The 19,673-nt window shown below is 40.4% G+C and overlaps 3 protein-coding genes across 5 annotated transcripts; 1 reads left to right on the forward strand and 2 right to left on the reverse strand.

The window, feature by feature from the left end:
• Positions 1-269: 269 nt before the first annotated feature.
• On the forward strand, positions 270-7,010 carry amigo1 (adhesion molecule with Ig-like domain 1). 2 transcript variants are annotated; one of them, XM_027007076.3, is made up of 2 exons: positions 270-1,066; positions 1,502-7,010. In XM_027007076.3, the coding sequence occupies exon 2, from the start codon at positions 1,617-1,619 to the stop codon at positions 3,096-3,098; it is 1,482 nt and encodes a 493-aa protein (XP_026862877.2). In that variant the 5' UTR covers positions 270-1,066; positions 1,502-1,616; the 3' UTR covers positions 3,099-7,010. The 2 variants fall into 2 exon arrangements, with proteins under 2 accessions (XP_026862877.2, XP_026862878.2); XM_027007077.3 differs by having other exon boundaries at positions 270-1,061.
• A 175-nt stretch (positions 7,011-7,185) lies between these two features.
• Positions 7,186-14,064, reverse strand: atxn7l2b (ataxin 7-like 2b). Of its 2 annotated transcripts, none has more exons than XM_027007074.3 (10): positions 13,395-14,064; positions 12,204-12,272; positions 11,687-12,005; positions 11,102-11,310; positions 10,872-10,954; positions 10,206-10,417; positions 9,657-9,840; positions 9,315-9,436; positions 8,185-9,016; positions 7,186-8,076 (listed from the first exon to the last, which is right to left on the reverse strand). In XM_027007074.3, the coding sequence occupies exons 1-10, from the start codon at positions 13,489-13,491 to the stop codon at positions 8,059-8,061; spliced, it is 2,145 nt and encodes a 714-aa protein (XP_026862875.2). In that variant the 5' UTR covers positions 13,492-14,064; the 3' UTR covers positions 7,186-8,058. The 2 variants fall into 2 exon arrangements, with proteins under 2 accessions (XP_026862875.2, XP_026862876.2); XM_027007075.3 differs by lacking the exon at positions 13,395-14,064 and adding an exon at positions 12,413-13,374.
• A 115-nt stretch (positions 14,065-14,179) lies between these two features.
• sypl2b (synaptophysin-like 2b) lies at positions 14,180-19,516 on the reverse strand. The gene is made up of 5 exons (XM_027007084.3): positions 19,338-19,516; positions 18,384-18,499; positions 18,038-18,239; positions 15,975-16,163; positions 14,180-15,415 (listed from the first exon to the last, which is right to left on the reverse strand). Exons 1-5 carry the CDS (start codon positions 19,404-19,406, stop codon positions 15,293-15,295), a joined length of 699 nt encoding a protein of 232 aa, XP_026862885.1. The 5' UTR covers positions 19,407-19,516; the 3' UTR covers positions 14,180-15,292.
• Positions 19,517-19,673: the final 157 nt, after the last annotated feature.

Here is a 19,673-nt window from a genome sequence, read left to right on the forward strand (position 1 = left end):
ATGTTTAAAATATTAGGTGTCTTTTAAATTCCCATGTCATTGTGGTGGAGATAAACATTTGAACATTGAAGGAATAAAGGGAGCGTGCACTCGATGAAGACCACGGCCGAATTTAGACTAATGTAATGTGTCTACTAGGGTGTAATTACAAACCCCCATGAGAGTCAGTGTAAGCAAGCTGTGGGAACTCCTCTCTGTTCCCCAGCTGGGTCTAATATAGCTGAAAGTACTCCCTCTTAGGTTGCTACAAAAGCTCCTCACGCCGGCTATGTGACTATCGGCTTCTGCATCGGTTTATTGTAAATAAAATATTTAAGGGCTTCATTTGCTTCGGATGCTGGTGGCCATAAAATGGACTGTAGTGTTGATGACAATGTATTTTTGACAGTCCAAGGATTATAAAGTACAAATACACAGGCCGACATGTACAGGGACAGCATTAAACTGTCACCCTATTTATTCTAAGAGCGCTTGAGTTTGTTAAAAGCAGACCGTGGATTAAATATTGGCCACTATACGGAGCATAGATCTGGTGTTTCTTTCTTATTGTAATATCCGAGAAGGGACCACCGAGATTCCCTGTGCGCGACTGCTCATGCGCTGATGTGATTGACCATGAAGCGATGCTGATCGGACTGTGTTGCGTCTGCTGAGGAGTCGGGCGAGAGCATATTTACCAGTGCTCAATAGCCACAATATCTACAAGCCTCACGGAACGGAGGAAATGTACATTCTAAATGGATTTGTTCCGTCCTGCTTTGTTATGTTTCGAGGATTATTACAAGATTGACAGTCACTGCGTTGTTTTCTTTACGTAATCTAACTATTTGCGCATTTACCCTTGATTGGTTCATCTGCTATATTATTTCGGTGTGTGCACGCTGTCGGGGCGTTTTGTTTTGTCCAGAAGAATACATTTTCTTCGGCGTTTCTCTTTGGCTTTCTTAATGGGAAGGGCATGCCACGTTACTGTGATATCCAATGGATAAAGAAACACAAGCTTGTGATTTATTTTCAGGCAAATCTTGATGCACATTTATCCAAGGCAAAAAATTCGGGAGGTAAGGTAAGACAACCTGCATTGTTGTTCTTTTATGTTTTAGAAATCTTGTTTACCTGGATATATTAAAGATGTGGCAGCGTATATGGGAAATGGTGCAATGCAACATCACTTGTATTGGGTCACTACAGGCCATAACATCTCACCTTTCGGAATGATTCTTACTGGTCAAAACTGTTGATGTATCTCTGTGAAATGACTTTGCTTTTAGCGGCAGCGCATGTAAATTTATCTATCGATGTGCCAGTTGCTTTAGACTGTGTGAATGAATGCCTCTTGTTTGTAAACCTGTTATTATGCATGCACGAGTGAGAGCTTGCCAGTCTTTTTTACGGGCGATGTAATAAATGACTCATGCTCATTTATGTCCACGCTACACTCTAATAATGAACTCTCTTTGTTGTAACAATACTTAATCCCTCTTGTTTGTTTCTGTTTCAGTTTAGACTTTGGAACTCCGTAAACCTGCACAGCTGATTTCTCCATTCTACGTGGAGAAGGCATTTAAAAGGCAAAATTTAAATATTTAAAGTAAATATTTTGGAAGCTGGGAGTTATGTTATCTCCTATAGGACGGTGCATTAAGTGGGCAGTCTGTATGGCCCTGGTCCTTATCCATGCATCAGGGACTGATGGTTCTATATTGAATTTCCACAAAACATGCATATGTGCCAGTAACATTGTCAGCTGCTCCAAAATGAACTTAACTACTGTTCCAGTCAACCTTCCCAATTACACAGCAGTGCTTGATCTGAGCTACAATGACATCACCAGACTGCGTGCTGAGTGGACCACATACAAACTCCCTAAACTCCACAATCTTTTACTGAGCCACAACAGCTTGCACTTCATCTCCACTGAGGCATTTGTTTATGTGAGGCACCTGCGCTACCTGGACCTGTCCTCCAATAACCTGCGCCAGCTGGATGAGTACATCTTCGAGCAGCTGGAGCACCTGGAGGTGCTCCTGCTCTACAACAACCATATCTCCCAGATCGATCGCACCGCCTTCTCAGGCATGATCAGCCTGCAGAAGCTCTATCTGAGCCAGAACCTGGTCTCCCGCTTCCCCGTGGAACTGGTCAAGAACAAGACACGGCTGCAAAAGCTGAGCTTGCTGGACCTGTCATCCAATCGCATCAAAGTCCTCCCCATCCCAGAGCTGCAGAGCCTACCAGCCTGGCTCAAAAATGGACTCTACCTCCACAACAACTCTCTTATCTGTAACTGCGAGTTGTACAGCCTCATGACCCAGTGGTTCTTACGGCGGCTGAACTCTGCGGTGGACTTCAGAGATGACTACACGTGCATTCCACCAGGAGCTGACAAGAAAATCCTGCGTGTTTTCGAGCTAAACGTTCACATGAACTGCAGCACGTTCAATGAGTCTATGGAGGAAACCTTTTTGGGGCAGACTCTTGTCCTCAACTGTGACACCCGGCATCGGGAGATGTCCAAGACTTGGATGTTACCTGGCAACATAATAGCATCCCCTGGCAATAACCACAGTGTGGAAGTCTTCCCAGATGGCATCCTGAAGATCAGCTCAGTAAAACTTGAAGACTCTGGCCAGTACACCTGTTTTGCTGTGAGTGAGCACCTTAATGAGACCCTGTACGTGTGGGTGAAGGTACATAACTTCACTGTCAGTGGAACTGGTGACACCCTCAACACGGGGTACACAACGCTAGTGGGTTGCTTAGCCAGCGTGGTGTTGGTGCTCATCTATCTGTACCTGACCCCGTGTCGCTGCTTCTGCTGCCCAGGACAGGGCAAGCCGAAGAACCATCATGAGGACAGCATCCACTCCTCTATACTCAGTGCCACACCAACGCATGAAGACATGGCAACCAAAGCAGAGCTCAGCAGGCATGTGGCCTTCATAGACCCCAAGGACCTGCAGGGTCAGAACGGGAAAGTGAATCCCAGCGGGGTGGAGGAGCTAGATGATGAAGCCAGGCAGGGGAAAGGGATGCGGAAGAAGTCTGTTGCAGACTCCATTAGTTCAGTCTTCTCTGACACACCTATTGTGGTCTAAACAAATACAGCCCAGTGTTCAAATTGGGTGGGGGATGGATGCTGTGAAGAGTTGGTCTAGACACATTGAGCTGTTGTGACCTTGCTGGATAAAGAGACAGACAGAAATTCAGCTTGCACCCTTCAGGATCTGTATGATAAACAACAGAATGTTATATCAATTTCCCTTGTGAGTCTGACAAGGACAAGGTAAAAAAAAAAAACCTTTCCAGCATTTCAATCTGTAGCACCTAAGTATATACTGTGAACAGGTCTTGCCATGGTATAAATGGTAAGTGGACTCTAAAAAGTGATCGTTGAGAAACAGGAAAGTAGATGGCTTAAATGACAAGATTAATTTCTCCATGCATAGAAAGTATAACTTGGAAGTCTTATTATTCAATAAAAGTTGTTGAAAGAAATATACATCCACTATATAATCAAGTAATAAGCATGATTCTTACAGACAGCTAATTAATTAAGAACATCATAGCTTTTACCCTATAGTTATTAGTACTTGGAACATTTACTTCTTCCTTTCCCAAATGCTACCATACCAGCATCACCATGTTATATATAGACTTCAGTCATGAGTCATTGCTACAGGAGTGTCATGCTGTTAACTATCATTATGATGAATGCTGAGTGTATTTGGAGGAACACAGCAAGGTTTGCATCTGCTTTTAGTAATTTAGCACCTCGAAGCTATCAAGGAATACATGCGAAAATTTGTGTAAGCACATGCCAATTCAAAATTCTGCCTGTATCGGTTTTGCAAGAGATGTATAATTGAAAACGAGGTATTCTGACAAATTTCAATCTTAGAGAAAGGTCATTAGCATTGTATTACAGTAAGGAACCACATGTAATATAATTAGGTTATCTGTCTGAAATGAAGCCAAAGTTTATTTCATTACATTGCAATTTCGTACACACTTGCAATAAATCCCCAACCAGTAACTGCTGAAACAGGGTTACAGCTAGCACTGAGTTTTCTAATTAAAAAGCTTGGTAAATGTAAATTTTTTTTAGTAGGATGTTGGTTTGTATTGTCCATTCTAGGTGGGTTATTGAAGGTTTGGGTTGTAGCATCAAAACCTGGATTTGACCCACCATCTTCTGTGATCCCTAATTGGGGCTGTAAGGGTCACTGAAAACTGATGTCATGTGAGCAGCAGCACTGGTTTTAATATGCCGCTTAAGAGCAAATTAAATTGGTATGTTCTGCACAGAGCGAATTTGAATACAAAAACAATGGCTCGTAATGACTCATGGCTCGACCGTCATCCTGTTTAAGAAAAAATATCATCTGCATAGTATCATTTGCATGAGGCTGTCTGCCATGTCGACCAGAGAAAGATACATTACCTGAATTCTAATTACCTCTTAAAATAGAACAAGGCCTTTTAATATAAAAATAAGGCCATTTCACAATTTGAAACCCGACTCGTTTTCTTGTTTTCTAAACATCTCTGATTCTCATGCTTGTTCTCAAGTTCATTTTATTTGCATATTTTGGTGACATTTCTGAGTCACCCATTGTCAAACAAATGACTGGACCAGGCTGCGCTTATGTATCCAGCCCCCAGAGTGCCTTGCAATCTCGGTAAGAAAAAAGGACCTGGGACAAAAGGGGGAAATTATCGTTTGTTATGGCCCTGAATCACCAGTAGTAATTTGAATGTATTTTTCAGGGTGTTCTTAAGATATTTATTGGAAACTTCAAGTCATTTTATTGGAAACCTGTTAGAAATGTACATGTTAAGATAGCTATAGATAATTATTAAAGCTACAGAAATTTAGCTCTGAGTGGTTATATCTGTATATGCATGTGTATTACCTTGATCAGTTACATCCACAGAAAAATGGTCAGAGCTCCTTAGAAGCTCGGATTGAATATTATCACAGTCTAATGGCAGATGCAATTGAATCTTTACACAAATAGCATAAACCAAATCAGCAGCATAACACAGGAGAAGATCTGCCAACAGCCACACACAGATGCAGCACACACATTTGAAGGTGCAGCATTGGCGCATCCTGATTCTCAGTGTACTGGCACACACCGTACTCTCAGTCTTATGTAGCACTCAGGCACGACACACTATAGCTCTGTTCCAACACCATTAATAATTAGAGCACTCTAGTTGTCCATTTGCTGAGACTGCGACATGATGCAGATGAGAGTGAAATGGCTGTCAGATCAAGCTTATTTTCACCCTTCTTATCTTACACGAATTTTCAAATGGAAATTGAAGGAAGGCTAATTCAGAATGCCAGGTCTGACCCATCTCTGTGGTAATATGCAGAGGACAATTCTGGTGTATTATTGGCTTTAGTAGATCCAGTTTTCGAATGCTGGGTGGCACAGCATTATCTCAGGGAGAAGTCATGGAAAAAATGAGAGCAGCTATGACAGACAGCAGCAGGCAGTGAGCAGTGCAGGCCTTGGAAACGTCTCTCCAGCTCAAGCCAAAATTCTGTGACGAGTTGGTGTCCTCACTTTCATGATATCAATGAGAAGAGGTCAGTGTATCTCGTTTTCAGAAACAGTTCACCTTAGCAAGAGACACGACAGTAAAGCCTTTCCTAAGCAACTCTACAGCCACTGTTGTGTATTTTCAGAGTTCTAACCCTTGGGTATTCTTAGATGGCAGCAGTATTCTCTTGTTAATCTCTGTTCATCATGCTGCATTTTATGGAAAACATATCCATGCTTTTGTGTGTTGGTTCCGTGTTTGTTCACAACGCTTATGAGGCAGTGTTATTGTAACTAACAAGCCATCTTGTCCATGGTGTCTCAAAGGCTGAAATTCTTCTTCTACTGGAGTGACCAAGCCTGCTTCTGGAGATCTATTCTTTTGCAGAGTGGTTCTTACTACACCTGGCTCTAATATGCAGATGCTTGTAAGGAGCCTGTTTAGGTGGTAAGAGCTAAAGAGTGCTAGATCACCGCAAGCATGTTGGCCACCCCTACTCTTTATAATATTGAGCTCTTTATACAGTTGTGACACAAGATGCTGATAATCATTTTATAATAACATTATCTGTAAAGGTTGTGTCTGTCATATGATATTGAAGATACGTTTACAATGTCTTGTCATTTAGATATGTAAGTTGTATTAAGAAATTAATTAATAAACTTTACCAAGCCATTACAAACTGTACCTTTGGAGGCAACAAAGCACTGTATTATAAAATAGCTAATAAAATACGCTTCTTCAGGAATACACTGTTTTATGTAAGAGACATTTTTCAATTCATAGAATTGTCTCGACTACACTTTACATTGCTTGCCTCTAATCTTTGCTTGTATAATGTAAGCACACTAAAATTTGTGAATCCGTTTACCATTTTCTTACTGTGAGCGTCATTTTCATGTGTCAAGTGCCAAGTGTGTAATGTATGTATTATTTCACTATCTCTGTGTTGAATATTATGTTGTATTGTACTGAAATTTTTGGTATTAGAGACAATTCATTTAAAGTGGCTCCATCTGTCCATAGTCTGCCAATGGAGATACTAGACATACAAAATTTTTAAGCATATTCCAGTTACACTGACCACATCAAAAACTTTTAACATCAAAAAATTTTAACAAATTATTTTGTCCTGTTTTGTGAGAGAAGGAAGATACTGGAAGTCACATTAATACAAAGTGAATGTCTTGAGGGTAGTAATAACCTCATAGTGCAAACATGGCCCATGTCTCAGTAAGCATATTACAAGTGCAATATCCAGTAGATGCTGCATAATGCTGGTTCTTTATTAGGAATTAGAGATGTTTCACTGTAATAGGTCTGTATGTTAGATTGTCTGCAGATTGCAATACCTGCAATGGGGGAGTTTGATAAAGCAAATGCTAGACTTATAATGGTTTTAACATAGACAAATTATAACTTCTTTAGAACCTGAATAAAAAATTTATATCTTCCTTTTTTGAATCAGATTTGTTATTGAGTCTAAAAGTACATTTCGAATGCTGGCTCGATTCTATAACCATATAGTAATTATTCCAATTCTATTGCTTGATATACAAAATAGACCCTTATCTATTTTCAGTTAAGTTCACTTCCAAAACATTGCAATATAATACACCCAAACAGGCCTTTAAACTGACGCTGCAGTGCAATTTTTATTTCCCATCTATCTGCGGAACATCAGTGCTTGACATTTTGGCCGGAACACTAGGCAGACCTCATCAAATACCAGACTGTCCATTCATAGCTAGAGATGCTACTTTGAGAGAACAAGAACGGTAAATACAATGACATTATCATAATTTAATGGTCCTTATACAGGTTTGAGTTTTAAAGACCATAAAAGCTCAAATAAAACTCACATAATAGAATCTAATACAGCAATCATGAATAAATATGAACCAAGTTATAAATTTAACATACATGGAAATGTTTTTGTGCTTAAAATTAAAAAATAAAACAACCTCTGGCCATTCACACAGGTATAAATTCTGAGTATCCAAATAAAACATATTTATGCTGTTTAAATACTGAGCATATTGTAAACACAACAAGTGGTTACAGAACACACCATAGACCACTCTGTTGTCATAGCTATGTAAGCTATTTGTCCAGGCCTTAACTGACTATCAAAGAACAAAGTGGTGACACGATGCCATCTACTGGTGAGGTTGACCACATTCTTGTAACGGTATGATGATAGAGAAATGTATTTCAAGTGTATGGGATATTTATTTTATATTTCAACATCCGACATTATTTAGCAGCATAAGATAGGACTTGAGGTATTTCTATACTCACACACAGATAATCAATTCATTTCCATCCACACATGTAGAAACTCAATTTTAAAAATTCACGAACACACACACAGACACACACAGACACACACTTACATCCTCCTGGGTACATTGCAAAGGTTTGGACAGTCCTGTGCATAAAATTAGTGGCAATACGTGGCAGTAGATGTCTAACTCCTGGTGGGTTTAAGGCAGACTGCCCTCAGTGATGAAGCTTTGGCTGTTAGAAGATGATTAAATTAAAGATTAATGAATTAAGGAATAGGCTCTTAATTTGCCATCTTATTTTGTTTATTTATCTGTCTAAAAGAAGAGCTAAAGAGCTCACCTTCTGTGCTTCGAGTTTCTTCTCCATACTGAGGGAGACTGGACCTGCCTTACTGTCTCTCCGCCAGGCGAAGAGGCTGGATGGGGTGTGGGTGGAGGAAAGGCTGTTGGGTTTGGGCTGGCGTGAGAGTACCTCGAGAGAAGAGGCACTGCTGGTCTGGCGTTTTTTAACGGGCCCTTTCTGCTCATGGCCAAGAGCCCTCCGGTGCAGCCCTGAGGCACCGCAACCATCATGAGAGGAGGATTCTGGCGGAGAGAGTGGAGATGTGCGACCGGAAATCAAGCCCCCTGTTTCGGAAACATGCAGCCTGGGGCGTGGCTTGCTGCCTGGCAAAAGAACGCCATTTATTGGTCCATAGGAGGGGGACAAAGAGAGTCTAGCTGAGGAGGGCTGCCGATCTCTATGGCAAGGAATGGAGATGTTCCTGTTTTGGGTCAGTGAGTCTTCTTCCTCTGGTGGAGACTTCCTGCGCTTTCTGGGTGTGGGGCTCTCCTGCAGTTGCCTAAGCCTGGCCTGCAAAGCTTGCTTGCTGGGGCGGCCCACAGAATTGTGAGGTTGGCTGGTGGCAGAGGTGATGTGGGCTTTGGTCAAGGTTTTGGAGGGGTGTGTTAAGCTAGAGGCCCTGGCTTCTGATTGTCCTGAGGTACTAATATCCCCAGGAGGCCGCTTGGGGACAGAGGAGGTGCTAGTCCTAAGTGAGGAGGCACTGGGGGTGGGGACCCTGCTAGGTGGGCTGTACATGGCATCATGGGAAATGTAAGCAGACTGCAAAGCAGATGTGTAGGCTGATGAAGTGTGATGAGAGCGCAGCTCAGACACCTGAGGGATTTTCCTATGGAGACCAGATACATTTTAGAGAAAAAAAACTCAGCTTAATAAAATATTACTCAATATTTGGTATAACTGTATATTTTTAGTAAGTGTGAACTTATTCACTGCACATCTACTATCCACTAACAACAACAAATCACGCAAACCACATTGCATGGCATTTCCTGCCACAAAATACAATGTCAGTTACCCTCAATATTATGCAATTTCCTTCAATTTCAGTTCTCTAAAACACAGAGTGGGTGATTTGGATGTTCACTTAATGTATGGCAGCCACGTGGCAGAATTGGCTCACTTACTTCCACAGATGGGCACTGAGATGCTGTTCCACCATGGCACTGAGCGCTGAACGCAGGTGGAAGAGCCTACGATCGAACGCCCACATGTTGCAACCCAACACACGCGCCCCAAAAGTGCACAGCTGCAGAGAGAGGAAGTGCAAGAGGGGAAGAGAAATTGACATTTACATTTTACATGATTATTAAACCTATTATTACATATAATAGGTTTATACAATAATTAAATAAATTAATCATTACACTCATTAAATGACAATTTAGAATGCTTTTTTCCCCCCAAAACCAAACTGGTTCAAGTTTCAAAGGGTTGTAATCAGAAACATAGTAAAGTGGCCCACTCACCCCCAGAGGTTTGGGGTGGCATGTGCTGGTGGGTAGATCTTTAGATTCCTCATAGTTTTCACCATCACTTTCCTCACTAGAGGCTGAGTGGGTTGGAGGGCGCAGGGTTGACACCCCCTCTACCCCCTCAGAGCATGGATCCCACTCATTCACCTCCACACCACTCTCTGATGGAGTCCTAGACCTGTTACATGTGATCACAGAAGACATTCTGATGCCAATATGCTGTGTTACTATGCAGGCTTACAGTGGACCTCAGAAGAAATCATTACTATCAATATAAAAAAATCGCTCCCATTTGCCGTGATTAATGTATCATGCTATATTCTTTAGTACCATTTATAAAATCTAGTCAAGTACTTCCTATACAACTACAATTTCTCTTTATTCCAAGTTGGTCCTGACAGAATTTCAAACTAGCAAGTTCAGCACCTTTAAAAAGAAGTAAAATTCATTGCAGAACTTTATTTACTTGTCAGATGAAATTAACCCATGAATGGCCAGAATCTGATGTACAGAGACCCTGCCAAGTGCATTGCTGCTCCATACCTGAGAGAAACATAGCTGGCCGTATGGCGCCTACAGGCCTGGGGCCCTGGCTCTGCTGTAGGGGCCTGAGGGCAGGGTGAGCCTTCAGTGGGTGCGTCTCTGGCCAGAGGAGCGCGCTCCCGAGCTTTGGCACTCATCTTCAGCTCCAGAACCAGCTGATCAAAGCTCTTACTCCTCCCTTCGACTTGCCTGCGCTGGTGGATAGAGTGAATCTGAAGGACACGAGACGATAAGCGGAGATATTGGTTCATTTTTTAACAGTGTTCTGAAAGCAGGCTTATAAATGTTAAATTTTATAGTTCATGTATTTTAGAAGTTTCAGTGCAAGCATATGAAGGAATTTTCGTCTTACGTCCCGCAACTTCTTAATCCATACTAATGCCACCATCTCCATGCAGAGAGGTGGCAACATGAACTTGCATCACACTTGTATTATATATAATTGTATTATATTATATTTAACTTGTATTATAATCATTGGTGTAGTATTAAACAATGTTAATTGTTGGCAATATCATACGTTTATAAGCAGAACATCATGAACATAGAAATACCCTGAAAATGACAAAACCAACCACAAACCTTTCATAGACTCATAGGTTTTGCTCCAAGCAAGTAATCTAGAAATGTTCTAATGCACTTTACATATATTAATTTTATACGTACATTACATGTGAGCAGTCTGGTGCAGAGTTTTTTCCTTTCAGGATCAAGTACTCCACAGTGCTTGTCCAAATCACATTCTTTCTCTGGATAAAACAAAGACATTTTTTTATATGTGAACTTTTTCACAATTTTTTGTTGTTGTTTTTTAACATCTGTTCTGGTCCAAATAAGAAGCTTTATTTTAGACAGCCACAGCCATTTTCATAAGAATTCAGAAATTGCAATCATACTGGGGACTTTCTTATAAGTCCTGCTGTAGGTCCTGGGGCCGTGCAGGGCCCGGGGCATGTGCGTCCCCTTCTGCAGCGCCTTTTCTGCTGGGGGAGGCATCCTGGGTGAGGCGGGCCCTCGATGCCACGGTGGGTCTCGGGGAGTCGGCATGGACAAGCATGGAGGTGACGGTGGGTTCCCATGGGGGTACTGATCTAGCTGCAATACGCTGAAAGATATAACAGGAAAGTGAAACTTTGCTGAACTTTGTGGTGAGGAAAGGGTTAATGACAAAACGAAAATAGCAAAAGCAAAGAAAGGCTGGTAGAGCAGGTAGAGCATGGTGTTAGTAACACGAGTCACGGGTTCAATTCTCAGGAAGCACACGTACTGTCATACTGATAATTATGCAAGTTGTTAAATATGTATGTATGCAAATGTTTAATTTTTGGACAAACTATAAGATTTCATACATCCTCTGGTAAAGGAACTGAGATTGAAAGAAAAAGAACATCCAGAGGAGATATATACATATATACATATATGCATGCACACATATACATATACATAACTAAAGAAACAAACAGCAATTATTTGTTGCTTACCTGGTCCTGTCCTTCTGGGCTTTGGGTGCTTTGTGGATGGGGGACTGGAACTGTGGGACCCTGAGGGGTCCGGCAGCTTGCTGTTTCCCGTCATGTGCCTCACGGAGGCCACCGTGCTGAGCAGGGGGCCGGCCGATGTGTAGCCAGTGTGACTGTGGCAATGAGAGGGACGCGTGGGGGCCATAGAGCTTGCTGATTGGGCCATGCCGATGCTCGCAGTGTTTTTCAAAAGCTTGGGGTTTCACTACCTGCCCACAGTGACTGCACACCACCAGGTAGAATTCGTCATGCGCAGGGCAGTGGCCGTATATGCACATATCTGTGAACAGGAAATTATATTTTTAATGCCAAAGTGGCTGAACATATTTGTGTCAACTACAAGTAAATTGCAGTTGTTTTCGATTATGCCATGTGCCACTCCTTCTTAATTACAGCACACTATGGGCAGTGTCAGGCATCAAGTGCTGCTGACAAAAGTAACATCTTTCAGGACAGTGGGACAGCAAGACCTGCTCACCCTCTTTTCTAAGAGTCATGGTTTCCATCCTTTTTTTCACATTCTTGCTGCACTCTTCTCCAGAGGACCCTAAAAAGTACAGTCAAATGAAATAACAGATAATATACAAAACAATTAGAAGGCAAAAAGCTGTTACATGTTTTGTTCTTAAAATAAAATTCGTGCTCCTTTATCAAGTGAGCTGGGTGTAACTTATTTGGCACACTTACACCACTGGTCGCAGATTGAGAGGCTTATCGATGTTTTCCGCCGTCAGAATAGGTGGCCCATTTACTTTAAAGCATACTATCACACAATACTGATTTTAATGTAGATATTTATTCGTGGTAGCGCATAGATCTTTGTAAAGATATTGTTGTTAAGGGTGTATCAGCTTGGACCTAATTTAAGATGCCATAAGTCAAAGAAGGCGCGACATAACACAACTTGAGAGTATCACAAGGAAATCAAAATGCGCCTCACATTGTCCCAGGCAAATACAGGAAGAAAGGGCAATTTGATTTCACCAACTTCTAGTGAACATTAGTGTACACAGCATTAGAAGAATGGTTATACTACTGGCAAATCAGTACGAGCCAATGATTAAGGCACTCGTAACCCAAACCACTGGCCTGTCAACAGGACAGTCAGTGGGCTGTGTGCTGTTGTTGAATTGAGCGCAGTAGTTTGCTAGCATATTTGCCATGATAGTTTTGGGGACTGAAGATGAGCTCCACATTCACTTCCTGTTGTCTATAATTCATTTAGCTTAGCAAGCTAGCTAAATGAATTCTAGACAACGGGAAGTGAATGTTAAGATAGATTGCTAAGCTATCTGCCATAACCCACCTAAGCTTGGTTAGCATGTTGGCTAGCTAGCCTGACAACTGAAACCGGATCATAAAGCTTTTCTGTAATATAAAAGCTAATAAATATACGACAACTTTAAGCACAATTCTTTTCAAACTCGTATAGCGAAGTGAACCTTTGGAAAAATTTGTCGTTTGTCTGTCAATCACTTAACTGAGCGCTAGGACCTGGGAGATTTTCCAAAGTACGGTGCTGACTTCAAACCTATGCCGCGCTAGGACCCAGTGGGTCTTTTGTTTGGGTTATGGTGAACGGTGTGTCCATTTTAAATAAATTATTTTTACTGTGACTGGTAGACATAGTGTCAGCCAAGATAATGATTAGGGCGATTCTGTCACTCACCCTCCGGTGTGGAAACGTCGGCTTTATCTATCCAAGAGTTCCAACTTTGCCCTACAAATTCATCAAGGATGGAAATACGCCGATCTAGGGCAGCCATTACTGTTTAGCGCGCGCACAGCCCGCCACCATCACTACACGAGCGCGTATTCGACGTCATTCCGCGCGTTCGCGATAGACAGACTTGTGCTCGGGCATGCATCTGCAACGTCCTTACGCTCAAGTATACAAATAGCTTTCCCCTCCAAATAGAGCAATACGCAAGGATATCATTAAACTCGAGGAGAAATAAAAACAGTAACCTTTTCGTGGCAACCAGTATCCCTTTGCTGCTCCATGTATAACCAGACCACTAGCCACTTTGTGTTGAGATCTGCACTGCTCAGAAATGTGGTTGCCTGTTAACGCCTTTACATATATAGAAAAAGGCCATATCCCCGAAATTGTGACATAACTTCACCTTAATGTCTGAAAACTGCACCAATAGGAATGTTTATCTGAACATAGGAATACATCAGATTGGGCCTGCCTACATTAAAAGCTTTCACAACCAGTACCCATATAATGTATAACACCAGATTCACAGTAAAAGAAAAGAAAAAAAAAGCTTTAAAAGTCAAATTTAGAAATACTGCTGACAAATAAAACCTTCGAAGAAATCATTTTCAAATTTCACTTGATATAGCTTAGCCTTTTTAACATTTACCAACATTAGAGTTCATAATCTTAATTGTGTTCCATTCCTTAAGTATGAAAAATTGAAATAACTTTAAAAAAACAAACAAAAAAAACCCCAACACATTTTATTAACCTGGATTCATTTTAAGGTAACACATTAAAAACTTACCAAAATGTACTTTACATTGCATGCTTAACATTACAAGAGCTAAGACTAAAACAAGCCTTTTTTGACAAAACACTGTAAATTTGTACTTTTAAAATAAAACATCCTGTGCTAGAGTTTTGCAGCCATAGCTATTCAAAAGTTTGCACAAGCTAAGTGGTAGGTAAACATTCTTCCATTGCATTATATCTGATTGTTTCAATATGTCCTTGTGTATAAATGTATGAACAGAACTACATTCAACAACATCATAGTGATGATATTGCTTGAGATGCTGCTGCTGCTAAATTATTACTAAAATGGACCCTTAAGATAATTGGAAAACTTACAACACATTGATTATGTGACCTCAATCAAGTCTATAAAGGAGGCATTACTGTTTCATGGAACAAAAATATTTAATTTCTAGAAATGGGCTACTTCAAGAGCAAAACCCAAACTATTACTAATAGAATGATTACTTCTAACAAATTCATATTGTAGTCAGAGTACCTCAGGCACAGAGCTACCCAAATACAACTATCTGACAACCAAAATGGTCTTTCCTTCTTACAAGATCTCTCCTATTAAGTGTGACTTCTTAAAAAAATCCTATAGTTTTCGGTATTCAGACTTGTATTCAGGAATGTATGTTTTCTATTTGCTGGCCAGTGATGGTTTTCGTGCTGATGGTAAACCCTGACAGCTTTGAAGCTTTAAACAGCCCCTACATCTGAATGTGTTTTGCAGCATACTTGTCCATCTGAAACATCTATGCTCAAGTTAAGAAATGTTAATCTACCAAAAAAAAAAAGACTAATTTTGCTAATTCACATGACATTAAAAAAAGGAATATGACACCACAGTATCTGTATTTCAGATATCTGTCTTACTGATACCATTAGGAAAGACTTCGGTACCAAGATTGAGACAGGAAAATAATTTCAACTGACATTCTGAAAAATTCAGACTGAAACCTCTGCTGCAGTAAAGTACAAAGTTGAGTTCCTGAGCTCTACCATATCGGAAATGGAAGCAGACAACACCTGCTTTATAAATATAAACAGAACGTCATTTGTCAAGGCTGCCTTGTTCCTTCTTGCTGAGTGACAGAAAAAGCTGATGATTTGTGGAATGGTGTCTCCTTAAAGATGAACCAGCAGTTCCCTCCCCATAAAATAAGATTGAGGAACCCAGAAATCTATAATAGAAAAAAGTATTGAGAAAAACATGATTGAAATGGCCTAATTATAATAGATCCACTTTACAATATTCAGCTTTTAAATTCAGGTTCTTGGCAAATTATAACAGCTGAAGTGTCTGTTTGGATTGAACACTTTAGTCACATCTGTTTTGATGCAAAATGTCATTGCTATAGCAACTGATCAAGCAAATAAGTGAGCCTCCCACACAAACTGAGGATTAGATGTTGAATATGACTCTGACTTCTGACTTTATAATAAAATGTACAGTTAGTACAGAACAACATCAGTATAAAAATATTAGAGGGATTGTTGTTTAATAGTTATCAAAATATTATATTTTCATTTATAATGTGTCACATTTCAGATGATAGGTTGTTGGCTGTGTCTTTTGAAGATGCTATCTTTAATGTTAGTATAATGTCATGGCTAAAAAATACAAAATACCATGGAACTGGGAAATATAACAGTATTGCAGAGTTTGTACATCACTACAAACACAGGTTTGTAGAAGAAAAAAAGTGGTTTGGAATATTACAAAATTTTAAGACATCTTACCACAGAGGAATTGAGGGGGCCAAACCTGGGAAGGGCACCAGGCGAGCATTTTACAAGTTCCTTACAAGCACGAATGTAGGAAACCAGCACAGTTGGACTTGTTGCACTTTTCACATCAGTAAGGCCTTTTCCCCATGCACAAGAGGACACCAGCCACAGGAACGTGAAGGCTACAGTAAGCAGCAGATCCTGTAAAATAAAGGGTTTCATTGTTCCTGTACATGCCTTGCTAAAAATGAACTGCACACATCAAGGACTCTTGCCATGCAGAATTCAATTGCCAAAGGTATTCGTTCATCTGCCTTCACATGCATATGAATTGTAGTGACATCCCAATCTTAATCCACAGGGTTTAATATGATGTCAGTCCACCCATTGCAGCTATAACAGCTTCAACTCTTGTGGGCTTTCCACAAGGTTTAGGAGTATGTTTAGGGGAATTTTTGACCATTCGTCCAAAAGCGCATTTGTGAGGTCAGACACTGATGTTGGCCGAGAAGGCCTGGCTCGCAGTCTTTGCTCTAATTCATCCCAAACGTGTTCTATTGGATTGAGGTCAGGACTCTGTGCAGGTTAGTCAAGTTCTTCCACACTAAACTTGCTCATCCATGTGGACCTTGCTTTGTGTACTGAAGCACAGTCACGTTGGAACAGGAAGGGGCCATTCCCAAACTATTCCCATAAAGTTGGGAGCATACAATTGTCAAAAAGCTCTTGGTATGCTAAAGCATTAACAGTTCCTTTCCCTGTAACTAAGGGGCTGAGCCCAACTCCTGAAAAACAACCTCACACCATAATCCCTCCTCCCCTCCACCAAACTTGGCATAATGCAGTCAGACAAGTACCGTTCTCCTGACAACTGCCAAACCCAGACTCGTCTATCGGATTGCCAGACAGAGAAGCGCGATTCGTCACTCCAGAGAACACGTCTCCACTGCTCTAGAGTCCAGTGGCGGCGTGCTTTAGACTACTGCATCACATGGCCCACAACTTCGTGGCTGAGTTGCTGTTGTTCCCAATCTCTTCCACTTTGTTATAATACCACTGACAGTTGACTCTGGAATATTTAGTAACAAGGAAATTTCATGATGACTTGATGCACAGGTGGCATCCTATCATGATGCCTAGCATGCTGGAATTCACTGAGCTCCTGAGAGCGACACATTTCACAAATGTTTGTAGGAGCAGTCAGCATGCCTAGGTCCTTGGTTTTATACACCCATGGCCATGGAAGTAATTGTAACACCTGAATTTAATGATTTGGAGTGAATACTTATATTATATATATATATATTTTAACAGGGCTGAAAAAAATGCCCTTGCTTTGACTTCTGATCTGTCAGGCCTGCATTTGCTGCTGCTGACTGTAAAACACAACCTGCTGTTTTTCATTTACACAAACGTGTGAGGACAGCTAACTGCTACCTCAGCATCACGTCAGAATGCACAACTCATTTAATTCAGCCAACGCTACTAAAGAGCATATAGCTGTTCCTTAGCTGTGAAAGGTTTCAGCTATTGTCTGGTAGGACATTCTTTCTTTAAATGGCTCAGAGGACAACACTTCAACACTTACCCCTGGACCCAGAAAGGAAAAGAAAGAAAACAGTTTAACAATAAAAGTGAAAAACAACTACTACACATCTTAAAAAGGAAGACACTGAGCTTACCATACTTAGAATCAAACATACCAGAAATTTCCCACCATGGTTAAAATCAGTAAATCTACAAAGCAATTATGACAAACACTGTGTAGTAGCATAGAATGAAAGACTATTTACTCCCATAAACCTATTTATTTAAGCAGGAGTGCTAGGATTGTGAGGATCTGTTGCTCTGTCTTGTCTTGATATCTGTGGTTTCTTATCTTGTGTTTTTGTTGGTTGAAGTCAAGTAAAATCATTTTAATGCACTTCAACAGAGAACAGTGTAATGCTCAGAAAGTTAAACATCACACATTTTGCTTTTCTTAAAAAAAACAAGTATTATTATGGAAAGCATAACATCAAGCCCAAAGTAGATTTCAATTTACACAAGTAGATAGTGAGCTAAAACTTACTCACCACAACAGGTCCACGGTTTGACTCGCGATACTGGTGCAGGTAGCCTGTGTACAGTATGAGAGTACCGGTGCAGTAGAGGAAGGCCAGAACTCCAACAGTGACAAAGAACTCTGCTGAAGAGGCATGATTTCCAATCAGGTTGTACTCAGTTTTTGTACCATTGACTGAGCACACCGGGACCTGGAATGCCTGTTTATTGAGTCTATGTGAGAAAACACAGTGATGGAAGAAAAGCAGAATTTGTGTATTGCAAAATAAAAATAAGGCCAAATTAATTCAACAGAATGATAATATGGTAGTGTGAAATCACTTAATAATGTTTAATAAAAATATGAATTACATTTACCTAAAAGGATATCCAAAACTGATTGAGATCTCGTGGATAAGTCCTTGGCACTGGATATTAATGTTTGTTGTGCCAGAATAACTGCCAGTTGATGCAAATGCAAATATGGCAAAAACCTGAGGATGCAATCCATAAGATCAGATGAATAATAAAAGAGAGGTGATGTCTTAAAATGAAAGTAATTTATTACTTGCAGAAAAATATGTTCTAGGCCTTTTAAGGTCCTGTCGATAATAAAATATGTTTGAGGGCATAGAGACGAAAGGGTAACAACATAGGGATTTTTTTAAACTGCCATTAAAAAATAGACCGTGGACCCAATACCGACACCAAAAACGTATTTACACTCATTTTAATACTCATTCGTTTCCTCTCTTCAACGACATCCTTCCGAAGAGGAAGTTGTTATTTTGGGGTGTTAACAAGCACTTTATACAAAGTTAAACTGAGAAGTCAGTATTAGGCTGCAAAGATGGGTGCTGTAGTACATTACATATTAATTCCTGTACAGCCTCAGTTCTAGCTCAGGGAAACAATCTTTGATGGGGAAGAAAGATATTGCTCATCATTTTTGACAGTTTGAAGACATTCTACAAATAAATGGCTCAAAAAATAATTTCCGATGCTTAAAAATGTGACAACAAATTTGATAAGAATATCAAGTGCTACCAAATAAAATGTAAAGGAATTAAAATCATCTGACATCCATGCACAAAAACGGTTTGAATCAAGACCTGGAATGTTGACTTAGGCCCATCTCTTGTTGTCTTCACTTGTGTTCAACAAAACTTAGATATATACTATAAGTATTAATTTGGGTTTTTGTTTGTTTGTTTGTTTGTTTGTTTGTTTTTTGCTGTTGCTTACTTTACAGTCAACAACGGAGTAACCTAGTCCGGTGCGGGCATCACTCCGTTTTTCGAAGCGGTTAACGTAATGAAAAAGTAAACTCACCCATTCTAGGACGCGTATAAATCCCAGTGGTTCTTTCAGCAGAACCATATCTAAACCGAATACGGTCATTGATTTCTGATTATTTGCACAGCAGTTCAACGGTGACGGACACGAAAGACTGGACGTCGACACTTCTATAAGAGATGTTAGCTAGCTAGAAAACTTGTCAAACTTTTAGCGCCCCCCCCCCGAGTTTTGTCTTTTGGCAAGACGGAATTCACGTAATCCACTACGTTGTGTTCAAGCCATCTGTGCTTTAAATCTGAATGCGCCTATATGCGATATTACGGTATTTCGCCGCAAAAATAATTTAGGACAGAAATCCTGGGAAATTAC

This window comes from Electrophorus electricus, chromosome 25 (assembly GCF_041902795.1).
Source record: "Electrophorus electricus isolate QZ-2024a chromosome 25, ASM4190279v1, whole genome shotgun sequence".
Taxonomy (NCBI): Eukaryota; Metazoa; Chordata; class Actinopteri; order Gymnotiformes; family Gymnotidae; genus Electrophorus; species Electrophorus electricus.

Coding starts and splice junctions, on each gene's coding strand:
- sypl2b (XM_027007084.3), bottom strand. CDS start 19,406: ATGACCGTATTCGGTTTAGATATGGTTCTGCTGAAAGAACCACTGGGA. Junction 18,240..18,383: donor AGTTTTGGATATCCTTTTAG/GTAAATGTAATT, acceptor TTTCTCACATAG/ACTCAATAAACAGGCATTCC. Junction 15,416..15,974: donor GCCCCCTCAATTCCTCTGTG/GTAAGATGTCTT, acceptor TTTCTATTATAG/ATTTCTGGGTTCCTCAATCT.
- atxn7l2b (XM_027007074.3), bottom strand. CDS start 13,491: ATGGCTGCCCTAGATCGGCGTATTTCCATCCTTGATGAATTTGTAGGG. Junction 10,418..10,871: donor CCAGACTGCTCACATGTAAT/GTACGTATAAAA, acceptor CGTGTCCTTCAG/ATTCACTCTATCCACCAGCG. Junction 9,017..9,314: donor CTCAGTGCCCATCTGTGGAA/GTAAGTGAGCCA, acceptor TGGTCTCCATAG/GAAAATCCCTCAGGTGTCTG.
- amigo1 (XM_027007076.3), top strand. CDS start 1,617: ATGTTATCTCCTATAGGACGGTGCATTAAGTGGGCAGTCTGTATGGCC.